The following is a 24319-nucleotide window of genomic DNA, read 5'->3' on the forward strand; positions in this document are numbered from 1 at the left end:
CACTTCCTCTTTTGGGTCTTAGTTTCTATCTGTTATAAGAATTTTTTTTTCCTGAATTTCCTTTTCTAATGTTACTAATAACTCGCTGTTAGGCCCTTAAGCTTTTAACTAATTAATTAAGTAATACTTTTTATGTGAGTTAAAATAATTTTTGGTCCTCTCTCATTCTAAGTGAGGCTTTCTGGGCCTCCTTTTCTCTGTTTCCATCCTTCTTGTTGGCAGAAGTCTGGAGAGGCTCACGAGCCACATCTTGTCCCTAAGTTCATGGCTGCAGGGTAACAGTTCTACCCAGTGTTTGGCTGCTGCGGACATGTTCAGAGCATTAAGGTCCCCGTGGGTCTTTTATGGACAATGCTCCGAGTAGCCCTGGTTAAGAGGAGACCTGAGGTCTTGTCTTGCCTGATGATATAAAGGAGACATGATGCAGCTGTATGGAGGTTTATTGGCTATTAAACAGATACACAATGATGGACTCTGAAGATTGCAGTGGGAAAGTAGAGCTTTAAGCTCATGAACTCATACTCTGATTCAAACGTACAGCAGTATATTAAGATCATTATGGGATGTCTGATGAGATGGTTACAGAGAAAAATGTTGTTGAGTTTGATAACTCCAAGGATACCTCTTAGGACTCACCCGTTTGTGTCTGGGCAAGGAAGGGACTCTCCATTGCAGAAAAATAGTTTTTACAACAGGCAGAAACTTTTATTAGCCTCATGCGTACTTTTGGATCTCGTTCACTTGAGAATAAATTATTCTTCCATTGATGCTCTCCCGTGTGATGGTCTTGATCTTGGGCGCCACAGCTGCCGAGGAAAAGAGCAATGAAGAGGTCAGTGCCATGCTTCCCCCACCATCTGAACTGTGCTGTTTTCAGCACCCGTTATGCTCTCTGTGCCTTCCAAAATGATCACTATGCAACATGGCGGTCTCTGCTGGAGTGAAAAGGTTATTCTTCCCACCCTCTAAGGAATGAGGGTGTCTGGGCAGTGCCATCTTCTAGGGGTCAAGACCTTCAATCTAGGCATGCCTGATACAGAATCTAATCACTGACCACAAGCACTGGAGGAGTCCGATTGCTTATGTGGGTTTTGTAGCACGTGCACCACGACTCCGTGAGTGTATGGAGTACTAAAAGCCATTCTGGGTACCTCATTTTAAGATCTAGCAAGCTTCCCATGTGAGGGATGGCAACAAGCCAGGGATGTTTATTTTGGTCACTGTATTCAAAAATACGATTGATTTGAATAAGTGCCTGTTGACACATCAATAAATTGATTCTAAACGGGGGTAGGGGGAGGGGAAGAATTTAAACCATTAACAGAGATACAGGGAGAACTTGGTTAAAATCAAACCTCTCCAACAGTAAATTGGGCCACCCCATTCAGTATGGGGTTCCGCATCCCTGGGTTTGGGTAAGGAGAGAGGCTGAAGGACCGTCTATGGAGATCTTGCAGAGGGGTAGCAATTTGACCACCTGTTCTGTGATGGTTACTTGAAGTCTGATTCTCTGAATCTCTAGTGCAATGGTTCTCAACCTTCTGGCCCTTTAAATACAGTTCCTCATGTTGTGACCCAACCATAAGATTATTTTTGTTGCTACTTCATAACTGTAATGTTGCTACTGTTATGAATCATAATGTAAATATCTGATAAGCAGGATGGTCTTAGGCGACCCCTGTGAAAGGGTCGTTCGACCGCCAAAGGGGTCACGACCCACAGGTTGAGAACCGATGCTCTAGTGCCTTAGGATATTTTTACCACAAACTACTCAGAAAGTGCCACTTGTTCCAGACTGGTTTCTTAGAATTTTTCTGTGAGATGTTAAAGGCTATCTGAGAAAGAAGAGTTCCCAGGTCAAAGATGTTAGGGAACACTGGGTTAAACAAAATAGAACTTTTGTCATTCTTTCCCATTCTTGTTCCTTTTCTTCTCTGAAAAAGTGCCTTTCCAACATTGTTTCATCTTTAATGTACCGAAACACAACATGGCTCTTCACAAAGAGGATAGGTCTTATCCGGTCATAGAACATGTCTTTCATAATACACAGTTAAAATCTCATGGGGCACTGATGTTCAACACAAGACAGTTTGGGAAATTACGTGAAACCATTTCCTTGTATTCTCTTCTGAGTGTAATAAACAGCCTCCATTAGTTAATAGAGACATAATAACATTAATGATTATTTTTATCTACTTTACCACTCACAAAGAGCTTTCATATATATTGTTGAGGACAATATTGAGAGCTCACTTTGTATCATCTAATTTGTTAATTTAATTAAAAATTCAGGAGTAAAATAAAAATTGAATACAGGACATTTGGTAGTACACTAAAGATGATGAATACTACAGAATGGGTAAGTATGCTGATTTAGTTTTAAAAAGTAGATTCAAACAATGAAAGAAATTTGTTTACCTCTCGTGCTCAGCTTAGATTCCTCTGTTGTTCTATAAAAGTAATAAAGATTAAAGCTCATTTTAGTATTAGCAATAATCATAAAAACGTCTTACATTGAACTGGCTTCCTTTGCCTGTTTGTAAATTTGTACCCATCTAATGAGGATGATTCTCTGAGCTAGTCCAAGGTCATGAGGTCATGGAAGAACCCTCCTGGACCCAGAGGGCAGGGAGTGCTGCCTTCCACTAACCCTGGGGGCAGAGAAGTCTCATGACCCATCCTTCTAGCCACCTGCAGGTGGCACCTTCATCAGGATCCTTTCCAGGGTCTGGGTCTGAAGCCCAGAACCCTGGGCTTCTTGAGAAATTTATGCATTTTTAAAAAACTATAACTCCTTCTCTTGGATTATAAAATGTCTGTGCCCTTTCTGTGGACAACTACTTCCCAAGAAATAACAGATTGAAAATCTAGGTACCTTACTCCCTTATGAATCTCTTCCTGCTGTTAGGCTAAAATATTCCCCTAATCTCCTTTTTTTTGGAGCCTGAATTGTGTGTATCCTCACTGGGAAACACTAGAGCTATCCCTTCTTGTTTCTTTCTAGAGATTTTAATATATTAATTTCAACGGTTGACCTCAAATCCCAGTGTCCTGGGAGTAATCCTGATTAATTCACAGGTTAAGCACCCAGCCTGTTTTGTCTCCTGGACGAAGAGTATAGTGTCAGTCACTGGTGACTGCCATGGCGCTTAACATGTTAAAACTTTCTGCTTAACGAAATACAATCTGATCTAAGTGTCTTCAGGAGAAATTCAACGTAAACCTCTTTGCTGCTAACAGAACTGTAGGGTACACGAATGTACAAATGCTGGCTGGGTGCCCTTCGCGCCCTCCCCTGCCAGCCTTTGCCTCACCCTTGGCTCTCGCCCTCCAGTAGCTGGCGGTAGGTGGAGATTTCCTTCTCGAGGTGGGTTTTGATGCCCAGGAGGATCTTGTATTCGCTGTTCTGCCGCTCCAGGTCACGGCGCAGCTGCAGCAGCTCCTCCTCGTAGTGGGAGATGATGCGTTGCATGTCCTGGAGCTGGCAGGAGTACCGAGACTGGGTCTCCGACAACATGTTTTCCAAAGCAGATTTCTGAAAGAGGAAATGACGTTTCTGACATTAGTTGGCTGACGGCTTGATTGGTTCAATAACGTGTGCTTGCTGAGTAGTTAGAATCCTCCCACCACTCTGCGGGGTGTCTTGGTGGCTGCTGGGAATGCAGAGGGGAAGCAGGCTGACTCCTGGGTTGGGGACGTGGGCAGCCAGGAGTTGAGCAGTGTCTGGACTTTTGAAGCCCATTTTCTTGGCGTAAAACCTTTGTGTCGGGGTCCTCTTGGCGGCTCTGCCGCACGTCCGTGGCATTTGTTGTTTCTGCTGCTCATTTGGGATGGGGCGCTAGGTGCCTGCCCTGCTCTGTTCCTTACCTCCTTACGCTGACATGACCTGACTCAGGATGGTCCTAGCTCAGACTCACCCTGTTGCGCTGCGCCTGCAGGTCAATCTCCAGGGCCTGGAAAGTGCGCTTCAGCTCATGGATGTTGCCCTGGTTGGTCTGCACAGCGGTTGGGCCGGCGGTCTCCTGGGCAATGGCTGCTGACTGTGGCCGAGCAAAGAGCAGAGGCATTGGCATTGGGCCACATGGACATGCAACCTTTGGGGAGTTTGGACACTTTTCTTTTACCTGCTCTTTATACCAAGCATCCAAGTCTCGATGCTTCTTCTTTATCATAAACTCATATTCTTGCCGCATGTCCTCCAGGATCTTAATCAGATCTTCCCCTGGGGTGGTATTCAGCTTCACGTTGACCTTGAAGTCATTTGGCACAGGCTGTCCCTCCATTTCCTGTTTAATAACAGAGAAAGAATATGAATGGGCTGTGGGCATCAGAAGGAAGTGTGTTGATTGGCAGCAGTGAATGGATCTTTTAAAAATTTCAGCTCATGTGGTGGCTACTCTTTCACTGCTTTGGTTTGGCGTCTCAGTTATTAGTTATCGATGACAAAACATGATATGAATTTTTCCTCTTTTACTTTTGTAAAACAAAGAATAGCACCAGACAGGTAACTGTATGGCCTCTATGATTACTGACTTAATTTAATCCCTGGTTAAAAATGTTTCAGCAAGAATTACGCTTACATAGTGTAAAGTACTCTTCAGCAAATGTTTATGGGTGAAGTGATGACACAACTAAGCAGGTGAACATTTCAGGATGTAGACCAAAGCTTTTGGGAAGCAGTTCAGTAATCCAAAGCCAAAAGTAAAGAGGCTTTTAAAATCTCATCAGTGCATTAGGATTCTGGAGGGCTGACACCCATTGGATATCATGAAAACCAAGGAACCACAGGAAAGGGTTAACAATCATTGTCTAACTAGCTTTGATGTTCATAATCAATTTTGTTTGTCTAAAATAGGGATTGTTTTTCTATCATTTTATCAATGTCTCAGGGACTTTAGATGGATGGTAACTTCAAAAATTGGTTAAATGTTTCTGGAAGTTAGGATTCTTAATTTTTGCTACTAGTCATATATAGCTTGGTTAGTAGCAGATTCTCTTTATTCTGTTCGCCCTCAATTTGCTGCACTTTGGGTCAATAAAGTATCACACATTTATTCCTACAATATTTTAAAAATGTTTTTATTGATTTTAGAGGAAGGGAGAGGAAGAGAGATAGAAATATCAATGAGAGAGAAACATCTACCAGCTGCTACCTCCTGTACAACCTGTACTGGGGATTGAACTGGTAACCAGGGCATGTGCCCTGACCAGGAATCTAACCAGTGACCTTTTGGTGCATGGGTTGATGCTCAACCACTGGGCAGTACTTTATAACAATCAAACCTAGGTAAACACTGCATATTAAAATTGTTGACCCATCTATTGTTAATTGTGATTGTATTTTGGCTGTTGTATTTGACATCTGAGTAGATAACCTTGGAATTGGAAAAGTTAGATGTTTATATGGTTCCTGATGATTATTTAGGTTCAAGGACAAATAGAACTGGCATAGAGGTAGTAGTTTCTTCTGTAGCTATTGGATCACCTAAGATGTGCCCATTAAGAGCCGAGCTGGTGATTGCTGGGGAGTCCTACCTGCTCATGGTGCTTCTTCATGAGGATGAGCTCTTTCCTCAACCCCTCGACCTCCTGTTCCAGGTCTGTTGTGACAATGGTTAGATCATCCAAGGTCTTTCGGAGACTCTCCACTCCAATTTCCAAGTCTTTCTTGAAGGAGTGTTCATTTTCATACCTTTGGTTAGAAGGAAAAAAGGGTACACCTGTTGTTGGAAGGCTGCAGTCTTTGTAAGGATTCACCTTCGTTTAGAGGTGATGCTCATACTTTTTAGGTTTAATGGAAAAACAGTTAATACAGACTATTTATTCTTTATATGTGTGTTTCATGCATATTTTTCTATAATGGTGACTCAATGTTATTTTTAAAAATAGAATAAAATAATGAACAGCCATGTGTCCAACACCTAGATTTAGCAGTCATTAACAGTTTGCCATATTTGCTTCATCTGTATTTCATTTTGTATTTTAATGTAAATTGTAGACACAACACTTCACCCCTAAATGCTTCTGAATGCATCTTTTAAGAAAAATACATCTTTCTAAATAAGGATAATAACATTATCTCACCTAAAACATTAAAAACTCCCTTTTTTAAACACCCCCATCTTACAGGTTTATTGCAAAGATTTATTTATTTATTTTTAAATCCTCACCCAACAATACTTTTTCATTGATTTTTAGAGAGAATGGACGAGAGAAGGAAAGACAGAGAAAAATAGTGATGTGAGAGAAACTCATAGGTTGGTTGCCTCCTGCATGTGCCCTGACCAGGGCTGAGCAGGGGAGGAGCCTACAACCTTGGTACATGCCCTTGACCGGTATCGAACCTGTGACCCTTCTGTCCTCAGGCCAATGTTCTATCCACTGAGCCAAACCAGCTAGGGCAAAAAACAACTCTTTAATGTCATCTAATTCTTGGTTCTTATTCAAATTTACTCACAACAAAAAGTGTGTTTTATCATCTGATTTATTTAAATTAGGGTCCAGCCAAGAATTTATTCTTGTTTGCCTTTTAATTATATTCCAGTAAGATTTTTACAAGTAGCTAATGGTGAGATAAGTTTTCTCTGGAAAGCAAAAACAAGAACAAGAACAACCCACAAAACAAAACAAAGAAAAACACCAAATAATGCCCCCCTCCAACCCCCCCTACAACACTGAGGAAGGGACTTACTTGAGGTTGAAGTCATCCACTGCCATCCTGGCGTTGTCAAGGAGAAGAAACACCTGAGCATTGGTCAGCTTGCCGTCCACTATCTGTAAGAGATGCACCAAGAGTCATTTCTGCGACACAGGAAAGCTGCATTTCTGTTCTCTAGTCTCCTGGTTATATGACTTGTTAGAACAGATGACTTGTTTCCTGACAGTGGAGCAATCACATCGACACATATTTATTGAGCTCTTACTAGGTGCAAAGCATAAAATGATTTTATAGTAAGGATATGGTCTGCATTGTCTTTTTTTACATGGAGTTTTGACAGATGCCAAAAGGAAGAGGAAAGAGTGTAATTATTCAAAATGCCTTCTAACTTTCTAGTACTATAAACACATCTTACTGTTTTGCTCAAGTGCCCCCACATTCAAGATGTTAAAAGTGGCTTAGATTCTGATCCTTTTCTTACTGTGAATATTAGTTTGGCTCCCCTAAAGTAAAATAATTATTTTAAATGAACATAGTTCTTTCTCGTGATAGCATTCATAGTTCTGATCTGTGACTACTGAGCAAAGTATCACTTGATACAAAATGTCAACTGGTATTAGTTTTTGAAACTAATTTTATTTTATTTTATTTTATTTTTTTAAATATATTTTATTGATTTTTTACAGAGAGGAAGGGAGAGAGATAGAGAGTTAGAAACATCGGTGAGAGAGAAACATCGATCAGCTGCCTCCTGCACATCCCCCACTGGGGATATGCCCGCAACCCAGGTACAAGCCCTTGATCGGAATCGAACCTGGGACCCCTCAGTCCGCAGGCCGACGCTCTATCCACTGAGCCAAACCGGTTTCGGCTGAAACTAATTTTAAATGTATTTTATTACGGTCATCACATACCATAAGTAATTTTTGTCCAAAGTAACTATAGTCGTGTACATAACATGTAGGTATGTGTTTGTCAATTATTCCATGATGAGAATGCCCCAATTGTAGCTATTAAAATATTACATGAAATGATTCTTTACCAGCTTAGTAAACTTTAATTGTGTTGAAGCCTCCTGTCAAACACTTTCACTAGATGTTTATATACTTTTTCACTTTAAAAGGAGAAATGTTATTGAAAGTACCTACTTGAGCAGTTGTGTTTACATATAGGGTTTGTAAACACTTCTAGGAGGTTTTAATCAGAGAACTAGTCTACATTTGCTGTATGTCTCTGCCTTCAGGAAAATTGGGTGGAAGATGTCTCAGTGTCAAGAGTATAATAGTCCTTTGTACCAAACATTATGCTGAACTGGGACCTGGGAGGTTTTCCTTTTCCTTCCCGTCACTGACCATCGGTGTGAACTTGGGCCAGCCACTCCATTCCTTGGGTTTCAGTTCCATCCCTTGTTAGATAAGGAGTTTATACTAAAAACAGGTGACCTTAGAGGTCATAGCTCTACACTTCTGTAATTTACTTGGGACCAGACAATCTTGTGACATTCCATTATATTTATACACATAATTCCCTTCTTAAGAAAGGATGTTCTTAGGACAAAGTTATACTTGAAAACAAAGGCACCTTTAAAAAATCTGGTCCTATTCAAAGCTTCACTGGTTAGATGGAATTTGGTATTATGAATGCACAATAGCAGGATTCAGAGGTGGCGACAACAGTGGGCCTGGACGCCACCAGCTGAGTGAGCTTGACACGTGTCCGTTTCTTCATTCATAAAATGACAATGAGGTTATGAGAATTAGATTAGGAGAGTGAAAATAATGTTGTAAAATCCTTAGCCTTTTCTGGGCATACTGTAGACACTGAAAAATTAGTTCAGAATTTTCTTCGTTAAAGTCTAACACTTTTATAACTAGAGCCAATGTCTGCATTGGATAAATCTCAGGATTTACCTGTTGAGATGTACCCTCAAACTCTGTTTGTGGTAAGAGATGGCCAGGTTGGCTCCCCCTGTCCACCTTCATTCTTCCCTTGGTGGATGGATTCCAAATGGTACTATGACTGCTTCCTTTGCGCTACAAAAAGATTCTGTAGGTATTTCCTTGTCTTACAGTGTTTCTTAGGGACTTTCTTGCCAAATTCTTCCCCTCACCCCAGACTTTTTATTCTTTGCATTATTTAAGCTCATGGGAAATAGAAAGTAGCTCCATCCAAAAAGGCCTGGGGATCCCTGGGGTTAGCCTTAGTTGTGCACTGAGGTATTGATTGACATGTAGAGAAACCATTCCCTATAGACTCCACAGAATAAAAAATACCGTCTTTAGTGAGTTAAACTGATAATTTATCAATTGCAAAGCCCCATCAAGACTCAGATCCTCCCAGCCAGCGTTCTCATAGTGCAGGAGTGGTGAGCTCTGAAATGCACTTGATATAGAGCACATTTAGAAATGGAAACCATTTCCCACTGTTTGGGTTGCCTGATACAATATTATGACACAGCCACTATTTCTGAGACATCCTTTGCAATAATGAATGGATGAGGGTGGATTGAGAAATAATATATGAGGCATAGGTTTGGCATTGTGTGTTATAATTAATCACCTGGATTCTCCCCAAAGCCCTGAGTTAATTCTTTTAAAATAATCTAGTTGGTGTATTAGTAGTACAGCATCATTGCTCCAGGGTATGTAATCTCCTACCAGGGAGAGGAATGTAGAATATTTTATCGTAATCCAAAGCACCAAGTAGAGTTCTATTATGAGCCATTCTAATATCTCTCTCTGTCCAACTCTGTGTTTCAAAGGAAGTGGATTAATTTTTGAACACAATTTCTTATAGACTTTTTGAATAACATTTAATATCCCTAAAGTGGGGGTGAGAGAGTGATATATCTATTCAGAACATTTCATCAAGGCTCAGGAAGGGGTCGGTCCCGGGTACCAGTACTTGGGGAACCTGTCTGGTCTCTGTTTTCTCAGCTGTGAACAGGAGAGAGTGGGATAGACAGACAACCTCAGCTTCAAAGAGTTGTTTTCTTCCAACATGGAGAAGATGTAACACTGAAGCAAGAAACCCAGAAAAGAGTGTAATTCAAAGCTGAAGAAGACTCCTGTTTAATGTCAGAACTTAGATTCCAGGGACACCTGAACAGTGGGCAAGCTGCCCCCTCCTTGTCATTGGTACCACTCACTTTTCTCAGTTCTGCTCTCATGAATTTAGGCAGCCACTTGGTCTCAGTCGGCTCATCTGTGCATTGGGGATAGAAATACCTGCTTCACAGAATGAAATGATGCGTATGCAATATGTGTTGCATAATTAACAATGCAAATACAATGCAATATCTTTATTCATGAGCAGTATCACTGTTGTGTGAGGTAGGCCAGTCAGCACCGTATTGTGTGGAAATTGAGGCCATTGGAAGCAGACTTGGTTTAGAATCCCATCTCTGGCCCTTTCCAGTGCCTTTGGATTGCTATTTCACTCTTCTGAGCTTCGGTTCTTTCCAGAATTGTTGTGAGAATTAAATCAGGTGCTATAGGACGTTTCTATCATTGCAGAAAACTCTCGGATGGCACGGATAGGTGTATTAAATACCCAACATGATGCCTGGCATATAGTAAGTGCTCAACAAATGTTTCCCTCCTTTCTCTCCCTTTCCCTCCTCTCTGCTGTCAGCTAATACATTACTTGACCAGGTCTAGCCTTACATTTCTTTTGGGAGTTATATTCTCAGCTGTCCATTTGCAAAAATCTTTTATTCTCTCCATTCTAAAACCAAAGCAACTTTATTAATGAAAAAAAATATGGTGAGGTTTGTTGAGTCACCTTGTGTGTTTTTTTTAATGCAAAGACAACCATGTACTATATAGTTAAGGTAATTACACAGTCAGTTATTAGGTTGCTTATTCAATAATTAGGGTTTATTATGAGGCAGATTTATATTATCTTGGTTGGTCCTTCCTACATTCACGCAAGGATGACTGAGTGTTGAGAAATACCATCATATGCATATTGGAAACCTGTGATGCCCTTTTCAGGGGAGGTTAAATCGTGATCCTGCAGGACATTTTTTGGAACTGCTTTACATAGAGGGGAGTTATGGAGCTAAAAATTAACCTGTGAGATGACTGGGTTCCTTCTACTCTAGCCAATGTTATAAGATCCTCCAGAAGCTATAAGCTTAACTTTTAAAATATTTGGTTGAAAAGTCATTTTTTGGAGAAGTCTCCATAACCCATCCTAACTCTAACGTTCCAAAATTATGCTCTTTTTAATATTTTTTTCTAGCAATATGCCATTTTTGGAACTACTAGCATCTAGAAACTCAGAACTGCTAGTAGCCGCCAAGAAGTATCCAGGGATGTCACAATTATGTATTTGCCCATGGAGTGACACCTTTTAGATGTGATCTCCAAAATAGTATAACTCAGCCTCTCTTTGCCAGATAATCACACTGTTGCCGCTTGAGGTGGAGCAGAACTGATGAGAAAGCAAAGGCTGACTCGTGCACTGAACACAAGGGATGAAGCCCAGCCTTTGTCATCATTATTGCATCGCTGGGCCACAGTGACACTGGACAGCAGCTGGTTGCCTTAGACTCTTTAGATATTTCCCCACATCATTTATGTACAGGTTTAAATAAATACAACAGACTCTCCAAAGTCCAAATGCAAGGTAAAATAAGAAAATATCCTCAACTACCTTTGTTCACAATTACTTTAAGCCCTTTTGCCATTTTCCTGGCAGTTGTCTTTTCTTCTGATTGCTTCTCCCAGGGGTTTCCTGGAAACGCACCACCCACCCTGACTTCCAGGGCCACCCAGGGTCTTACCTGCTCCTGCAGGCGGCTGATGTTCTCCTCATACTGGGAATAATCTTGCTTGCTGCCAGGGTCTCTCTCCTGGTGCCACTTCAGGATGCGGCTCTCGAGCTTCACGTTGGCCTCCTCCAGAGCACGCACCTTGTCCAGGTAGGAGGCCAGGCGCTCATTGAGGTTCTGCATCGTCACCTTCCCATTTCCACCTAGGAGGGAGCTGCCTCTTCCAGACCCCCAAGACCTTCCCGGGGGCAGGCAGCTTGGGGAGGTGAAGGAAAGGGAGATGCGGATGCCCCCTGCACCCCCGTGGACGCTGGGAGCCCGGGGGAAGCCCCCCGGCCGGCCCCAGCCACCTCTGGTGCCAGGGAGGGAGCCAGAGGGGATCTGGCTGAAGCTGTGGCTGGAGCTCATGGTCCCATTTGTGTGTGGGGCGGGGCTGGGCTCTGCTCTGCTCCCTGGCACCGCAGAACTGAGCTGCCCCAGACTGCCCTGGATGGTTTTATGCCCTTTGCTGTGGGAGTTCCCTCCTTTGACAACTGTACCAACAAGATCGTATCATTGTGCAACATGTGTTTCCTCTTGGTCAATCCCGAAGCGCCCCAGGCCTCCACACACACTGTTGTTGTTTAGAGCCACATCGATAGACCAGTTTGTTTCTCCCTTCCAGTCGTAACCCGGAGGAGTGGCCACGACATTAGCTGGATGTTTGTCTCAGGTGTCTTTTTAATCTTTCCGTGGAATTTTTCCATTGTTCATTTATCTGAAAAGGGGCAGTTTAAAGTCCACAGAAGGGTGATTTGATGTAGCCTAGATTTTTCTTTTAAAAAGTAGACATTAAACACACAGACACCCCTCGGCCCCCAGCTCTGAAGCAAGGGGGGCAGAGACGGCTCAGATCAGAACAGAATCTCAGAGTGAAAATACTCGCGCTGAGGAAATGCAGAATGCCCTGAGCATCTGAAGCCTTTGTGGCCGCCAGTGTTTGATGGAAAGTAATTTCAAAGGAATCATTCTGAAGAACAAACCTTCAATTATAAGTAATTAATAAATGACCTAGCCTTCCACTTTCAAGGTGCCTTTCATCCCGAGCACACCTCAAAACCAGACAGCCCTGACCTGCGCTCGGGACTTACCTTGGCTCCCCTGTCCCCGTGCCGGCTGAGCCCCAGAAAGGCTGGTTCTGTGTGTCTGTGCCCTGCAGAGGGGTGGGGGGCGGGGCAGGAAATGTGCCATGGGCTGGCGAACATGCTCGATGAAGCGTACGCTTCGCCTGCCAAGGTAAAGGTTAGGTGTGAATAAAGAAATAGTCTGGGGGCGGGAGCCACGGGCTGGTTGCTGGCAGTTAGATTGAAAGAGGACTCAGGAATAGAATGGCAGCTGCGGAAGGGGCTTTCATTCCTCGGTTCAAGCCACTACTTTTACAGATGAGGGAAGCTGAGGTCTTTGGGGGGATATGTCAGAGGACAGGTGGTGGGTGATTGGCAAAGCCAGGGAGGATTCTTCTTGCCACATGGCACTGTTATCATTGAGTGGAATCTTGACAGAATCCTATACAATACTTCTCTTTCATAAGGGTGATAATCGGACTTCCCAGTTTATATAGCCCTTTGATATTCTTCTTTTTTTTTTTTTTGGTTTGTTTTGTTAATCCTCACCTGAGGATATTTTTTTCCATTGATATTTAGAGAGAGTGTGAGGGAGGTCAGGAGGGAGGAGAGAGGGAAAAGAGAGAGAGAGAGAGAGAGAGAGAGAGAGAGAGAGAGAGAGAGAGAGATTGGTTGCCTCCTGCATGCTCCCTGACGAGAGAGAGAGAGAGAGAGAGAGAGAGAGAGAGAGAGAGAGAGACACTGATTGGTTGCCTCATGCATGCTCCCTGACTGGGGCCTGGGGATCAAACCTGCAACTCAGGTACATGCCCTTGACCTGGAATCCAACCTGCTACCCTTTAGTCAGCAGGCCGACACTCTAACCATTGAGCAAAACTGGCTAGGGCTAAAATTTTTTTGTAAGATTTTATTTGAGCCAAATTGATGATACATGCCATGGAGCAAGATCTCAGATGCTCCGCACTGACCACGCTGTGCTGCATTTGTTACACCCCTCTGGGTCTGCAGGCTGCATGAAAGCAGGGATTATGCCTCCCATCTTTTAAGCACCAAAGTCCGGCTTCTTGTAGGCATTTCATAACTGTGTGTTAACTCAGTATTGAACTTTTTAGAGTCATGATTTTTTTCCTTTTTATTGAAGTTATTGGGGTGACACTGATTATCACAATTCTCCAGGTTTCGGGTGCACAATTCTGCAACACATCGTCTGCACACTATATTGTGTGTTCACCACCCCAAGTCAAGTCTCCTTCCATCACCATTTATCCAGCCTATACCCTTCTCCACTTCCCTTCCTCCCCTCTTCCTCCATAGAATCATGATTTTAACTCAGGTTCTCCAACACCATCACCTCCTGCCCTTTTGAGGAGCGTGAACTGTAAAACCAGAGAGTAGAAAAAGCCTCTCCCAGGGGGGAACTAGCCAACCACACAGGCAAAATCATCCCTCATTGCAAATAATATCACTAAAGCACACCCAGCTCTGCTTGTCCGCTCTGGCAGCAAAACCTTGCTCAAGTCCTTGGACTTGCCTCATCTCACTACGTGCAAGATGGAAAAATTTGATCAAGACTATAGGAAGCCTTGGGGATGCTTGGAGGGGGTGCCCTTTTAAAGTGCTCCACAGTCACTTACATCTATGAGCAGGAGGGGAAAAAGGGAGGCAAGAGAAAAAAGAGCAAATGAGAGAAACAGACTTATTTAGATGTGTGGTGATGAGCAGGGTGCTGATGGACGTGGATGGGGGCTGACTCAGGGCAGGATTGGATTGTGTTCACAGTGATCCAGCCACATACGGGAGAACATCCATCTGTAGGATGTGCCCGGGCCAGGCTGCACTCTGTTTCCCATTTGGCTCATCTTCCTGGTGAACTGAGATGCTGTCATTAAAAGGGAAGTAATATTTTGCAGGAGAGGTTAGTTGGGGATTGAACGAATGGTTGCTTGTGGGTGTATCAGGGATCAGAAAGGAGGCCTGTCAACAGTTCGCTGTCATTAGCTGGGAGCACAGTGTGTTTGTGCCTTTGAAAGACAGTTGTCCCATCCCCGAAGCATCCCATGGGCACCCTCTTGTTTATAGTGAGAGAACAATGGCCAAACAATCCTCAAATAGATTTTACTATGCATGACATTTCAGAGCAGATGAGTAGTAGGTCTCCAGGCAAAATTGCTATATCATTATCCTATGATTTGGAGGGTTATATAAAAAGATTAGACATTTATAGAAATAAAACACAGCTTCTGCAGTGACACCAGGTCAGACATTTCATAAATGCCTAAGTTTATCATACTGTAGCCAAATAACAATAAAATTTTCTCATATTTTGGTCTTTCCAGGAAAAGGGAGCCAATATATATAGATGGCTCAAGTTAAGAAGTATTCAATATAGCATTTTAGAGTAGGAGGGGAAGACAAGTCAACTTAAAGTTGCTTCCTAATACTTTTTGTATTTATTTATTGACATACAAGGAAAAATAATGAAAAACACACATAGGCAAAAAGACTTTTAAGATCACAGATGGTCCATCCATGTTGTTGCAAAGGGTGAATTTCTTCCTTTTTATGGCCAACTAGTATTCCAGTGTGTAAATGTACCATAGCTGTTTCATACACTGCTCAAGCTGATGGACACTTGGGCTGCTTCCAGATCTTGGCTATTATAAATAACACTTCTGTGAACATGGAGGTGCATATATTTTTTTCAAATTAGTGTTTTGGGTTTCTTCAGATAAATTCCCAAAAGTGGAATTGTGGGTCATAAGGCAGTTCCATTTTTAATTTTGTTTTAGGAAACATTATACTGTTTCCTACAGTGTCTTCACCAATCCTTATTCCTACCAACAGTGTACAGCTTTCCCTCTTCTCCACATCCTCGCCAGCACTTGTTGTTTATTGATTTATTGGTGATAGCCATTCTGACAGGTATGAGATGATATCTCACTGTGGTTTTAATTTGCACTTCTCTGATGATTAGTGAAGTTGAGCATCTTTTCATATGTCTATTGGCCATCTGTATGTTCTCCTGGAGGGACCTGGAGAGCATTATGCTAAATGAAATAGTCAGTCATAGAAAGAGAAGTACCATATGATTTCACGCATATGTGGAATTTAATGAACAAACTGAACTAACAAGCAAAATAGAGACAGACTGATAGATGGAGAGCAGGCAGATAGCTCTGGTGTAGGGGTGGTGTTGGGGGAGGTGGAGGAATTGAGCAAAAAATAAAAAAAGACAGAACTCATGGACACAGACAACAGCGCAGTTATTGTGGAGGGGAGGTGGTGGGTGGGAGTGGAAGAGGTTGTAAGGGAGATAAATGGTGATGGGAAAAATAAAATAAATAAAAAAAGGTATTTTAACTTTAAAAAGGATCACAGAAGTTCTCTCAAAGGGTAGATAATAAGACGGCGTGTTGGAAACTCTTCTTAATCTGATTTAAAAATACTTTCTTAAATTTATTGAGGTGACATTGGTTAATAAGATTGTTTAGGTTTTCACTGTATAACTCTATAATACATCATCTGTATATTATAGTACGTTGTGTGTTCACCTCCCAAAGTTAAGCTCCTATGTCATCATGTATCTGACCCTCTTTACTCTCTTCTACCTCTCCACCACCCCCTCTCCCTTTGGTAACCACCCTACTGTTGTCTGTGTCTCTGAGTTTTTGTTTGTGTTATTTACTTACTAGTATTTGTTGCTTTCTGTTTTATATCCCACATAGGAGTGAAATCTTATGATTCTTGATGATTGGATAGAGAAGATGTGGTACGTATATACAATGGAATACTACTCAGCGATAAGAAAAGATGAATACTGCCATTTGTGACATGGATAGATCTTGAGAATATCATGCTAAGTGAAATAAGTCAGACAGAAAAAGTAAAGTTAATCTGATTTTTAAAAAGCAGTTAAGAATTAAGTAAGGATGCAGAGGTAGATGGAGCCGGGTAAGTGATGACAAACGAATCGCATTCAGGCCTTAAGAGTTAGGAAATTTGAAGAAGAGAATATATCAGAATAAAGAAAGAGAAAGTAAATTTCAGTTAAATAAGAAATGTGTTGACAGAAATCCAAGTTGGTAAATGTTTATTAAGATCCTAATCTGTTTATTAAGAACCTCATCCAGGAAACATATTTCTGAGCTATTTGGAACATACAAAAAGTGAAAGACACCTTTGCTACACAGACTGTACATTAAGCAACGTTATCCTAGCCTTTAATTGTAAGGAAGCTGAGAGGCCAGGCTATGGCCGGCTCATCTTTAATTCCTCAGTTACTTCCAGTTCACAGAGTGCCGCGGCAGGCCCTCCATCAATGTTGTTAACTTTGGTCTTGGGAAGAATATACAGCCCTAGTGGATTGTGTGAAAAAGACCAAGTGAGATAGAAATGAGATGAAAAAGAAAGATGGTTGTGGGCAAGTGCAGTTAAAAATGAAGAGGTCTTAGTTAATAGAGTCAGAAAGAGGGGCTGGAAAGGAAACACAAATCCTGTAGAATTTCCCAAGTTTTGGATTTTGCTGATTGAATCCCCAGGGTATTTTTAACATATTCCTCTGACACCCATGTTACTTGTAAGGTAGATATAAAGGCTTTATTAGATTTAGGTTTGCCATTTTTGGCAAGACTACTTCCGAGGGAGTGTTGTGTACAGTACTTCTTAATGTTCATGCCGTAACATTTCTCATATCCACCTCACTTGACCTTTGATGCATAAGCTCTTGTAGCTTCTGTAACTCTTGTGAAAATCTCCCAACTGTAAAAACAAGACAGTGCTGAGGTTTCGTAACTTGGAACTCAGTGGACAGACTTCAGGAAGGTGGTAAAATCTCTAAAACTGTGTGCAAATTTTTCTCTGCATGTTTATATGCTCACTCTTCTGGGGAGAGGCCACAGTTTTCATTTACTTTTTGAGGGACTATATACATTGAAAAAGTTAGGATCCAGTGATGTAAAACTGCAAAGGTTCCTTTCCTCTGTTGGCCTCTAGTTGCCAATAGAATGTTTAGGATTTTCATATTTTATAGGAACATAGTATTAGATTTTGAAATTAACTATAATTAATCTGTCTCATACTTATAACTTTACAGACAGACTCATGGGAGAGTAAGATTTCATTACATTGTTGTATAGCTTCTTCTTATCTCTATTATTATTTTTATCATTTATTTTATTTTTTGCTGTAAAGAGCTTGATTGTTTCCATTTGGTCCAATGCATGGGAGAGGGCTCCAGGGTGGTTAAAATAATAGCAAGTGGTTTCTGGGGAGACTCAGGCGAAAGCCAGACACTAGGGGATGCAGAGGGGCCCTTAAAGGCCTCTGGGCTCCAAAGGCTCCTAGTCATGCTTGAGGGTGAGCCTTTCGAAGAGATACTCACCCAGCCCAGCCTGGGGGCCGGCAGCCTGTGGAGGTGAGTCAGGTGTAGCCCATCTTCTTGATGAGTTTCACCTCCTCACCCCGGAAGTGGTTCTCCAGGAAGTCACAGAGCTGAGGGTCTGCGAAGGTAGAACCAAGGGCCTGCAGCTCCTGACCCAGGGCCTGGGTCAGGTTCCGCTCCAAGGCCAGGGCGGCTTCCATGGGGTCCTGAGTTTTGACCCATTCACCTTGGGAGGCTTCAGCACGTCCTGGAAGAGAATGTGGCCGTCGCACTGGTTTTGCATCTTTAAGAGACTCTCGGCGCCCTTGTACTTCTTCCCCGCCAACTTGCGGAAGAGGCGGCCCACGCCCTTGAGAGCCACATTCTCATGGTGGGAAAAGAAGCCCAGAGAGAGGTAGGTGCGGGTGGCCCGCAGATGCAGGTTGGCCAGGTGGTTGACGGCAGCCTCCAACTCGGTGGAATAATTCTGATGAATCTGGGAGCTCATGGTTGTTTGGCAATAAGAAGTTAAGGTAGAAAAAAAAAGTGTTGGCTGGCCTCGGAGGCTGAGATGGTTCTGAAGGTGGTGACTGGATAAGATGCTGGAGGGTGGTCGGAGGCTGGAAGAAGGGCATCCCTGGGTCTGTTCTGTCCAAACACTGTTGAAGCAAGAGACAGATCCGGGACCCCCGAGGGCACTGCCTCTCTATTATTTTTAAAGCCATAGAGATGACACTCTAGGTCAGACGTGGGCAAACTTTTTGACTCGATGGCCACAATGGGTTCTTAAACTGGACCGGAGGGCCGGAACAAAAGCATGGATGGAGTGTTTGTGTGAACTAATATAAATTCAAAGTAAACATCATTACATAAAAGGGTACGGTCTTTTTTTTTTTAGTTTTATTCATTTCAAATGGGCCGGATCCGGCCCGCGGGCCGTAGTTTGCCCACGGCTGCTCTAGGTTCACTAAACTTTTTGCAGCTGTGGGATGTTGATCCATGCTCATTTACAAAAGGCTGGCTATGTCTCAAATGTTTTCTATTACTTTTTTCTCCTACCCCCATACTATGCATTTTGTCTCTGATTTATTGTTGGTTAAAGTCCATAGCCACAAATAATTAGGGTTAAAAATCCTCTAATTTAATTCAAATATTTTGGAGGTGCTCTGATTCTGTGATTAGAGAGATTAATAAGGCACAGTTCCTGCCTTCAAGGATCCTTCAGTCTGTGGACATAGGGTTTTATTTTAATTTAATTTTGCTGTACATGCTTGGGAAGCACATACACTAATTTTATTTATTTATTTATTTAGCAAATTCAGAACTTTGCCAAATGACACAACCTGTTAGGTGAGGGTCTGTTCTGGGTGCTTAGGAGCAGTCACTGATCTTTACCTTTTTATACTTTGAATTCTTGCCAGTTCTCAGCTAGACATGGCAATTTAACTTTATGGCCAAGAGAGAAAACCTCGTTTTCCAGGTTGTCAGGATCTTTTCACCTGGTGGTGATGAAGTCATCATCATTTGAGTGACATGTTTGTCATTCAATACTTCAGTGTGAAGCTTGGAAAGAATGGGTCAGCCTATCCCACGAAACTGGGAGTTGAATGAACCTCGTTCATCACTGTCACCTTCTAAGAAAGGAGCCCCATCTCCTCCCTTTTCCCAGTTTTCTTTCCCATCTGACACAGAACCTTTCTGAGAAGGTAGATGTTCCAGCCAGATAACATTTTGAAAGGAGTTGCTAGGACAGTCTGGTTCTCTAGACCAGCCGTGGGCAAATTACGGCCCGCGGGCCTGATCCGGCCCGTTTGAAATGAATAAGACTAAAAAAAAAAAAAAGACCGTACCCTTTTATGTAATGATGTTTACTTTGAATTTATATTAGTTCACACAAACACTCCATCCATGCTTTTGTTCCGGCCCTCCGGTCCAGTTTAAGAACCCATTGTGGCCCTCGAGTCAAAAAGTTTGCCCACCCCTGTTCTAGTCCGATGCTTTAGGTCCTCTTGCACTACCTTTGGCGCATCACCAGGCCTGTTGGGGTGATCTTGTTCATTTGAGCCCACGGAAGAAAAGCCAATCCCCGTGAGTGGGTGGGGAGTGCTAGTACAAGACTGAAATGATCTCACTCTTTTCTTCCCTCCTCATTATCATCTTAATCCGAATAACATGATAGGTAATCAAGTAAATCCTTTATGAAAGGGCTGTTGTCACTGATAATCCTTGAATTAACCGCACGTTAGCTTCAGTGCTCTCTGGGTGTTGCTTTCTTTTGCCATTTCAGGAGACATTTTGAGTAACTGGTTTTGGTTTGCTGAGACATCATCTCATGCAGTTTGCTGAAATCTTGTCCTGGGAGGTTTTACCTTTAGCCCAGTGTAGTTCATGTGGCGTCTGGGTCAGTGAATGGGAAGGTTTTGTACTCCAGGGGTCTTACCCACTTGAAAGTTGTTGGTGCCTGAAATCTAACCATTTATTTTCTTGGTTGGCCAGAATATTGCTTCCTATTTTAAAAAAACCCTTAATGTATTGTTCACCTTTTCATTCATTCATTCATTCAGTCTTTCATCCATCCATCCATTCATCTATTTGTTCAAATACTTATTGAATACTTAATCTAAGTGGCTGCAGCCTAGAGAGCAAGGGGGAAAGTAGGATGAGATGAATCAAGTCATGCATTTAGGTGCTGGATGTCCCAGGCTTTCTCAAGTCTTCTAAGTATTTTGATCTTTAACGTAAGAGCCGTGGGAGACCACAGAAAGATTTTAAGCAGTGGATTGCTGTGCCTTGATCGTGTTTTAAGAAGATAACCCTGGCTGGCTTGTGAGGAATGCGTAAGAGAAAGAGTAAATGTGGGGATCAGCTGGGAGCTTATTGCACCTGTCCAGGTGACAGACGGTGATGTTTTTTAAAATTATTTTTTGTAGAAGAATGATTTAGTAAAGTATGCAGGGATATTAGAGGAAAAGCAAACGTTACTCTCTGCCAAGAAAAAGAAGACATTGTAATAAAATTAAATTTATTTTTATGGCATCCATGTTCTGTATATGTCACATTTGTCTATTCTACAGGATTATGTCATAAACACAGTGTTTATTATGCTGTCTGAAACTGCACGTGTTTGATGCATATCCTAGTGAATATGCATGTAGACAGGAGTAGTCATATATTTTGCTAACGTAATGTCTTGTTCAAGGCTCTTAACTTGTTTTATGAACAAGTAACTACTATGATGGACACTGTTTTATAGATGAAATAATTAAAGCAGTGAAAGGAGAAGGACTTGCCTAAGGTTGTCCAGTGAGTCAGTAGCAGAGGTGCCATGGAACCCAGCTCTCCATAACATTGGCTTCACATTTTATCCATGGGGCTTATGGTGACTTAATGTGTATTTACAGTATCTTTGCAGATTTCTTTCTAGGTTGCTCCTTTCTATATTTGTGTGATAGTCTTCTGACTTATTTTCCTATTTATAACTTTCTCTCAATTAGGGAATAAATTCTTGCAAAGTGTATATTGGTTAAAAAAGGAAGAGGCAGTTTTGCATGATGGTTAAAAGTGCAGGGTCTCGTCGCACAGTCCTGGCTTTGAATCGTGGCTCTGACCATAGCTATCCATGCAGCTCGGGTGTGTATGAGCGGCTCATGCCTCAGGTTCTGCATTGGTAAAATGAGTAGTTGTGCAGAAAATGCACACAGAGAGCACTGAACACTTTGGCACTTTGGAAGCACTCAGTAAATGTTAATTGTTGTTATTGTTGCTATAAAAAGATGCCCCCCAGAAGGTGGTGGAGTATGTTTACACCTTCAAGCTATTAAGGTGTAAGCCTTAATATATATTATCTTTACATCAGTTGTGTTCCCTGAGGCTTGAAGTACAACAGGGAAACCTGATTGGTTGGTGGATTTAAATACTCATGACTTCATTATGTATGCATCAATCTCCAGTTTTGGTTTTGGTGTTTTATGGAGATAATTCAGGACCTCTCTCTCTTTCTCTCTCTCTCAATTTTCTTTGGTTTAATTGTAGGTGAGTATGGTAGGCAGAATAATGTCCCCTTGATATCCATCTCCTAATACTTAGGATTTGTGACTATGTATGTTACACGGCAAAGGAGAATTAAGGTTGCAGAGAGAATTAAGTTTGCTAATAAGCTGCCCTTAAAGTAGGGGTAGTAGCGTGAATTACTCATGTGGGCCCAGTATAATCACAGGTGTCTTTAAAAGTAGAAGAAAGAGGTAGAAGAGTCAGTCAGGAGGGACAAGGATGAAGGCAGAGTTCAGAGGGATGAGATTGTTGATTTTGAAGATGGAAGGGGGGCACAAGCCTAAGGGTGTGAGCAGCCCCAGAAACTGGGAAAGGCGAGGAAACAGATTCTCCCCTAGGACCTCCAGGAAGGGACTCAGCCCTGCTGACACCTTGATTTTAGTCCAGTGAGACGCATGCCAGGCTTCTGAAATAGAGAACTGTAAGAGAATAAATTTGTTTTGTTTTGAGCCACTGAATTTATAGTAATTTATTACAGTGGAAATAGAAAATTAATATAGCCAGTGTCTGTGTGTGACATAAAAATAGGAACTCTAGTGATTCAGCCCCCCTCCCCCTGCAGATTAAATTATGGTGAATAGAAAATTTTTCCATGTCATTAAGAAAATATATGTATTTTAATACGAATTTTTGATTATCAACATAACAGCGAAGATAGTTATAGTGACTATATTTTATCAACCCTGCATAATCAGATTATAGGCAGATTTTTTTTTATTATTTGGAAATTAATTTATATAATATACCTTGAAAATTTGTAGAATATAAATCACATTTAATTAAACATTTCTCAAGTGATTTTTATTGAAAAGTATAAAATTACATAAAACAAAGATCTAGGGCAAACAGTTACCATGGTTAGGGCAATGTGAATATTTGTCTTTTATTATGGGCCAAGCCTATCTCCTTCCTGATCGCATCCTCTGTCCTCAGCTCTTGAACTCCTCCATTGACCTTCCTCTCAGGTAGAGCTGTCTGAACCAGGGGCTTCTCCATCACTAGTTGCTGTTTACTACATAAGCTTCATATCCTTAGTATGAAGAGATGGTGCTGTAACTGGGGTAGTGGACATGATGCCTGCAATGTAGTCCCACTGAACTAGATTCTCCTCTGTTTGGGTGAGCTCCAAATGACCTCTTGGGTCATCTTACTCTGTGGCCACAAGAGCATACCTATTTTGTTTCTTCCTCTTTCTTATTTTGTCTGTTTTCCCCTGAATTCACAAACATAGTATCTTGTACATTTTACTGTGTAAACCAAATACAGATGATGTCTCTTCTGATTACTACCCTTCAACAACTTGCAGCCTTTATGCAAAGGTGTTGGGGGTGGGGAGGTGCTTCCCATATCCCAGCCTATGGCCCTTTCTCCTATTAATCTTATCCTATACTAGAGACCCGGTGCACGAATTTGTGCATGGGTAAGGTCCCTTGGCTGGCCAGCGATCGCGGTTTATCTGGGGGGCCTGCCAGCTGAAGAGAAGGACCCCGGGAGGTTGGCGGGCTGGCCCCCCAATCGGGGCCTATGGGGAGGGGGTGGCCGGGAGGGAGGAGGGGCCGCGGGAGGTTGACTGTGGGAGCACACTGACTAACAGGGGGCAGCTCCTGCGTTGAGTGTCTGTCCCATGGTGGTCAGTGCATGTCATAGCGACTGGTTGACCAGTCATTTTGGTCATTCTGTCATAACGGTCACTTAGGCTTTTTTATATATAGATATAGATAGTAAAACCCTAATATGCAAATTGACCGAACAGCAGAACGACCAGTCGCTATGATGCACACTGACCATCAGGAGGCAGACGCTCAATGCAGGAGCTGCCCCCTGGTGGTCAGTGCGCTCCCACAGGGGAAGCACTGCTCAGCCAGAAGCTGCCCCCTGCATTGGGCTGGGTATAAACACTGTTGAGTTGCTTTTAGGGCTCACTTTCTCCTGAACCCCATGACAAAAATTATTTCTTTAACTATTTATGCCTTTGAGTGAACTGCAGATATTATGTTGTCAAACTTAAGTGATTAAGATCAGGGCATTTGGAGTACAGAAGGCAAGAATTTGTTCAAATTTTAACTTGACCATTTACTAACCATACGATGCTAAGTTAGTTAGCTTCTGTAAGCTTTGGTTCACTTATTAGTAAAGTGGGAATAACAATAGTATTGTAGGGTTGTTGTGAGGATTGAGTCAGGTAAGTCATATAAAGCACTTACACAGTGTCCGAGGCACAATAGTCAATCGATTTTTAATTGAATAGGAGAAACATTACTCTTTGTACTTGTGGTCCTAGGAGATGCTGTGGTTTCTGCACATAACTAATGGCTTTGGTTATGTGTTGGCTGTACTATGTTAACTCTGAGAGTTTTGTAGGAGCCTTCTTG

The 24319-nt window shown here is 42.1% G+C and overlaps 1 protein-coding gene and 1 long non-coding RNA gene across 2 annotated transcripts in view; one reads left to right on the forward strand and one right to left on the reverse strand.

Moving 5' to 3' along the window:
• LOC132218989 (uncharacterized) overlaps positions 1–24319 on the forward strand; it is a 56346-nt gene that overhangs the window by 10176 nt on the left and 21851 nt on the right. The window lies entirely within an intron of this gene.
• Positions 411–11910, reverse strand: KRT23 (keratin 23). The gene is made up of 8 exons (XM_059670967.1): positions 11448–11910; positions 6692–6774; positions 5536–5692; positions 4125–4286; positions 3918–4040; positions 3315–3535; positions 2419–2450; positions 411–806 (listed from the first exon to the last, which is right to left on the reverse strand). Exons 1-8 carry the CDS (start codon positions 11841–11843, stop codon positions 715–717), a joined length of 1266 nt encoding a protein of 421 aa, XP_059526950.1. The 5' UTR covers positions 11844–11910; the 3' UTR covers positions 411–714.

The sequence above is a fragment of the Myotis daubentonii genome, chromosome 16 (genome assembly GCF_963259705.1).
Source record: "Myotis daubentonii chromosome 16, mMyoDau2.1, whole genome shotgun sequence".
NCBI classification, from domain to species: Eukaryota; Metazoa; Chordata; class Mammalia; order Chiroptera; family Vespertilionidae; genus Myotis; species Myotis daubentonii.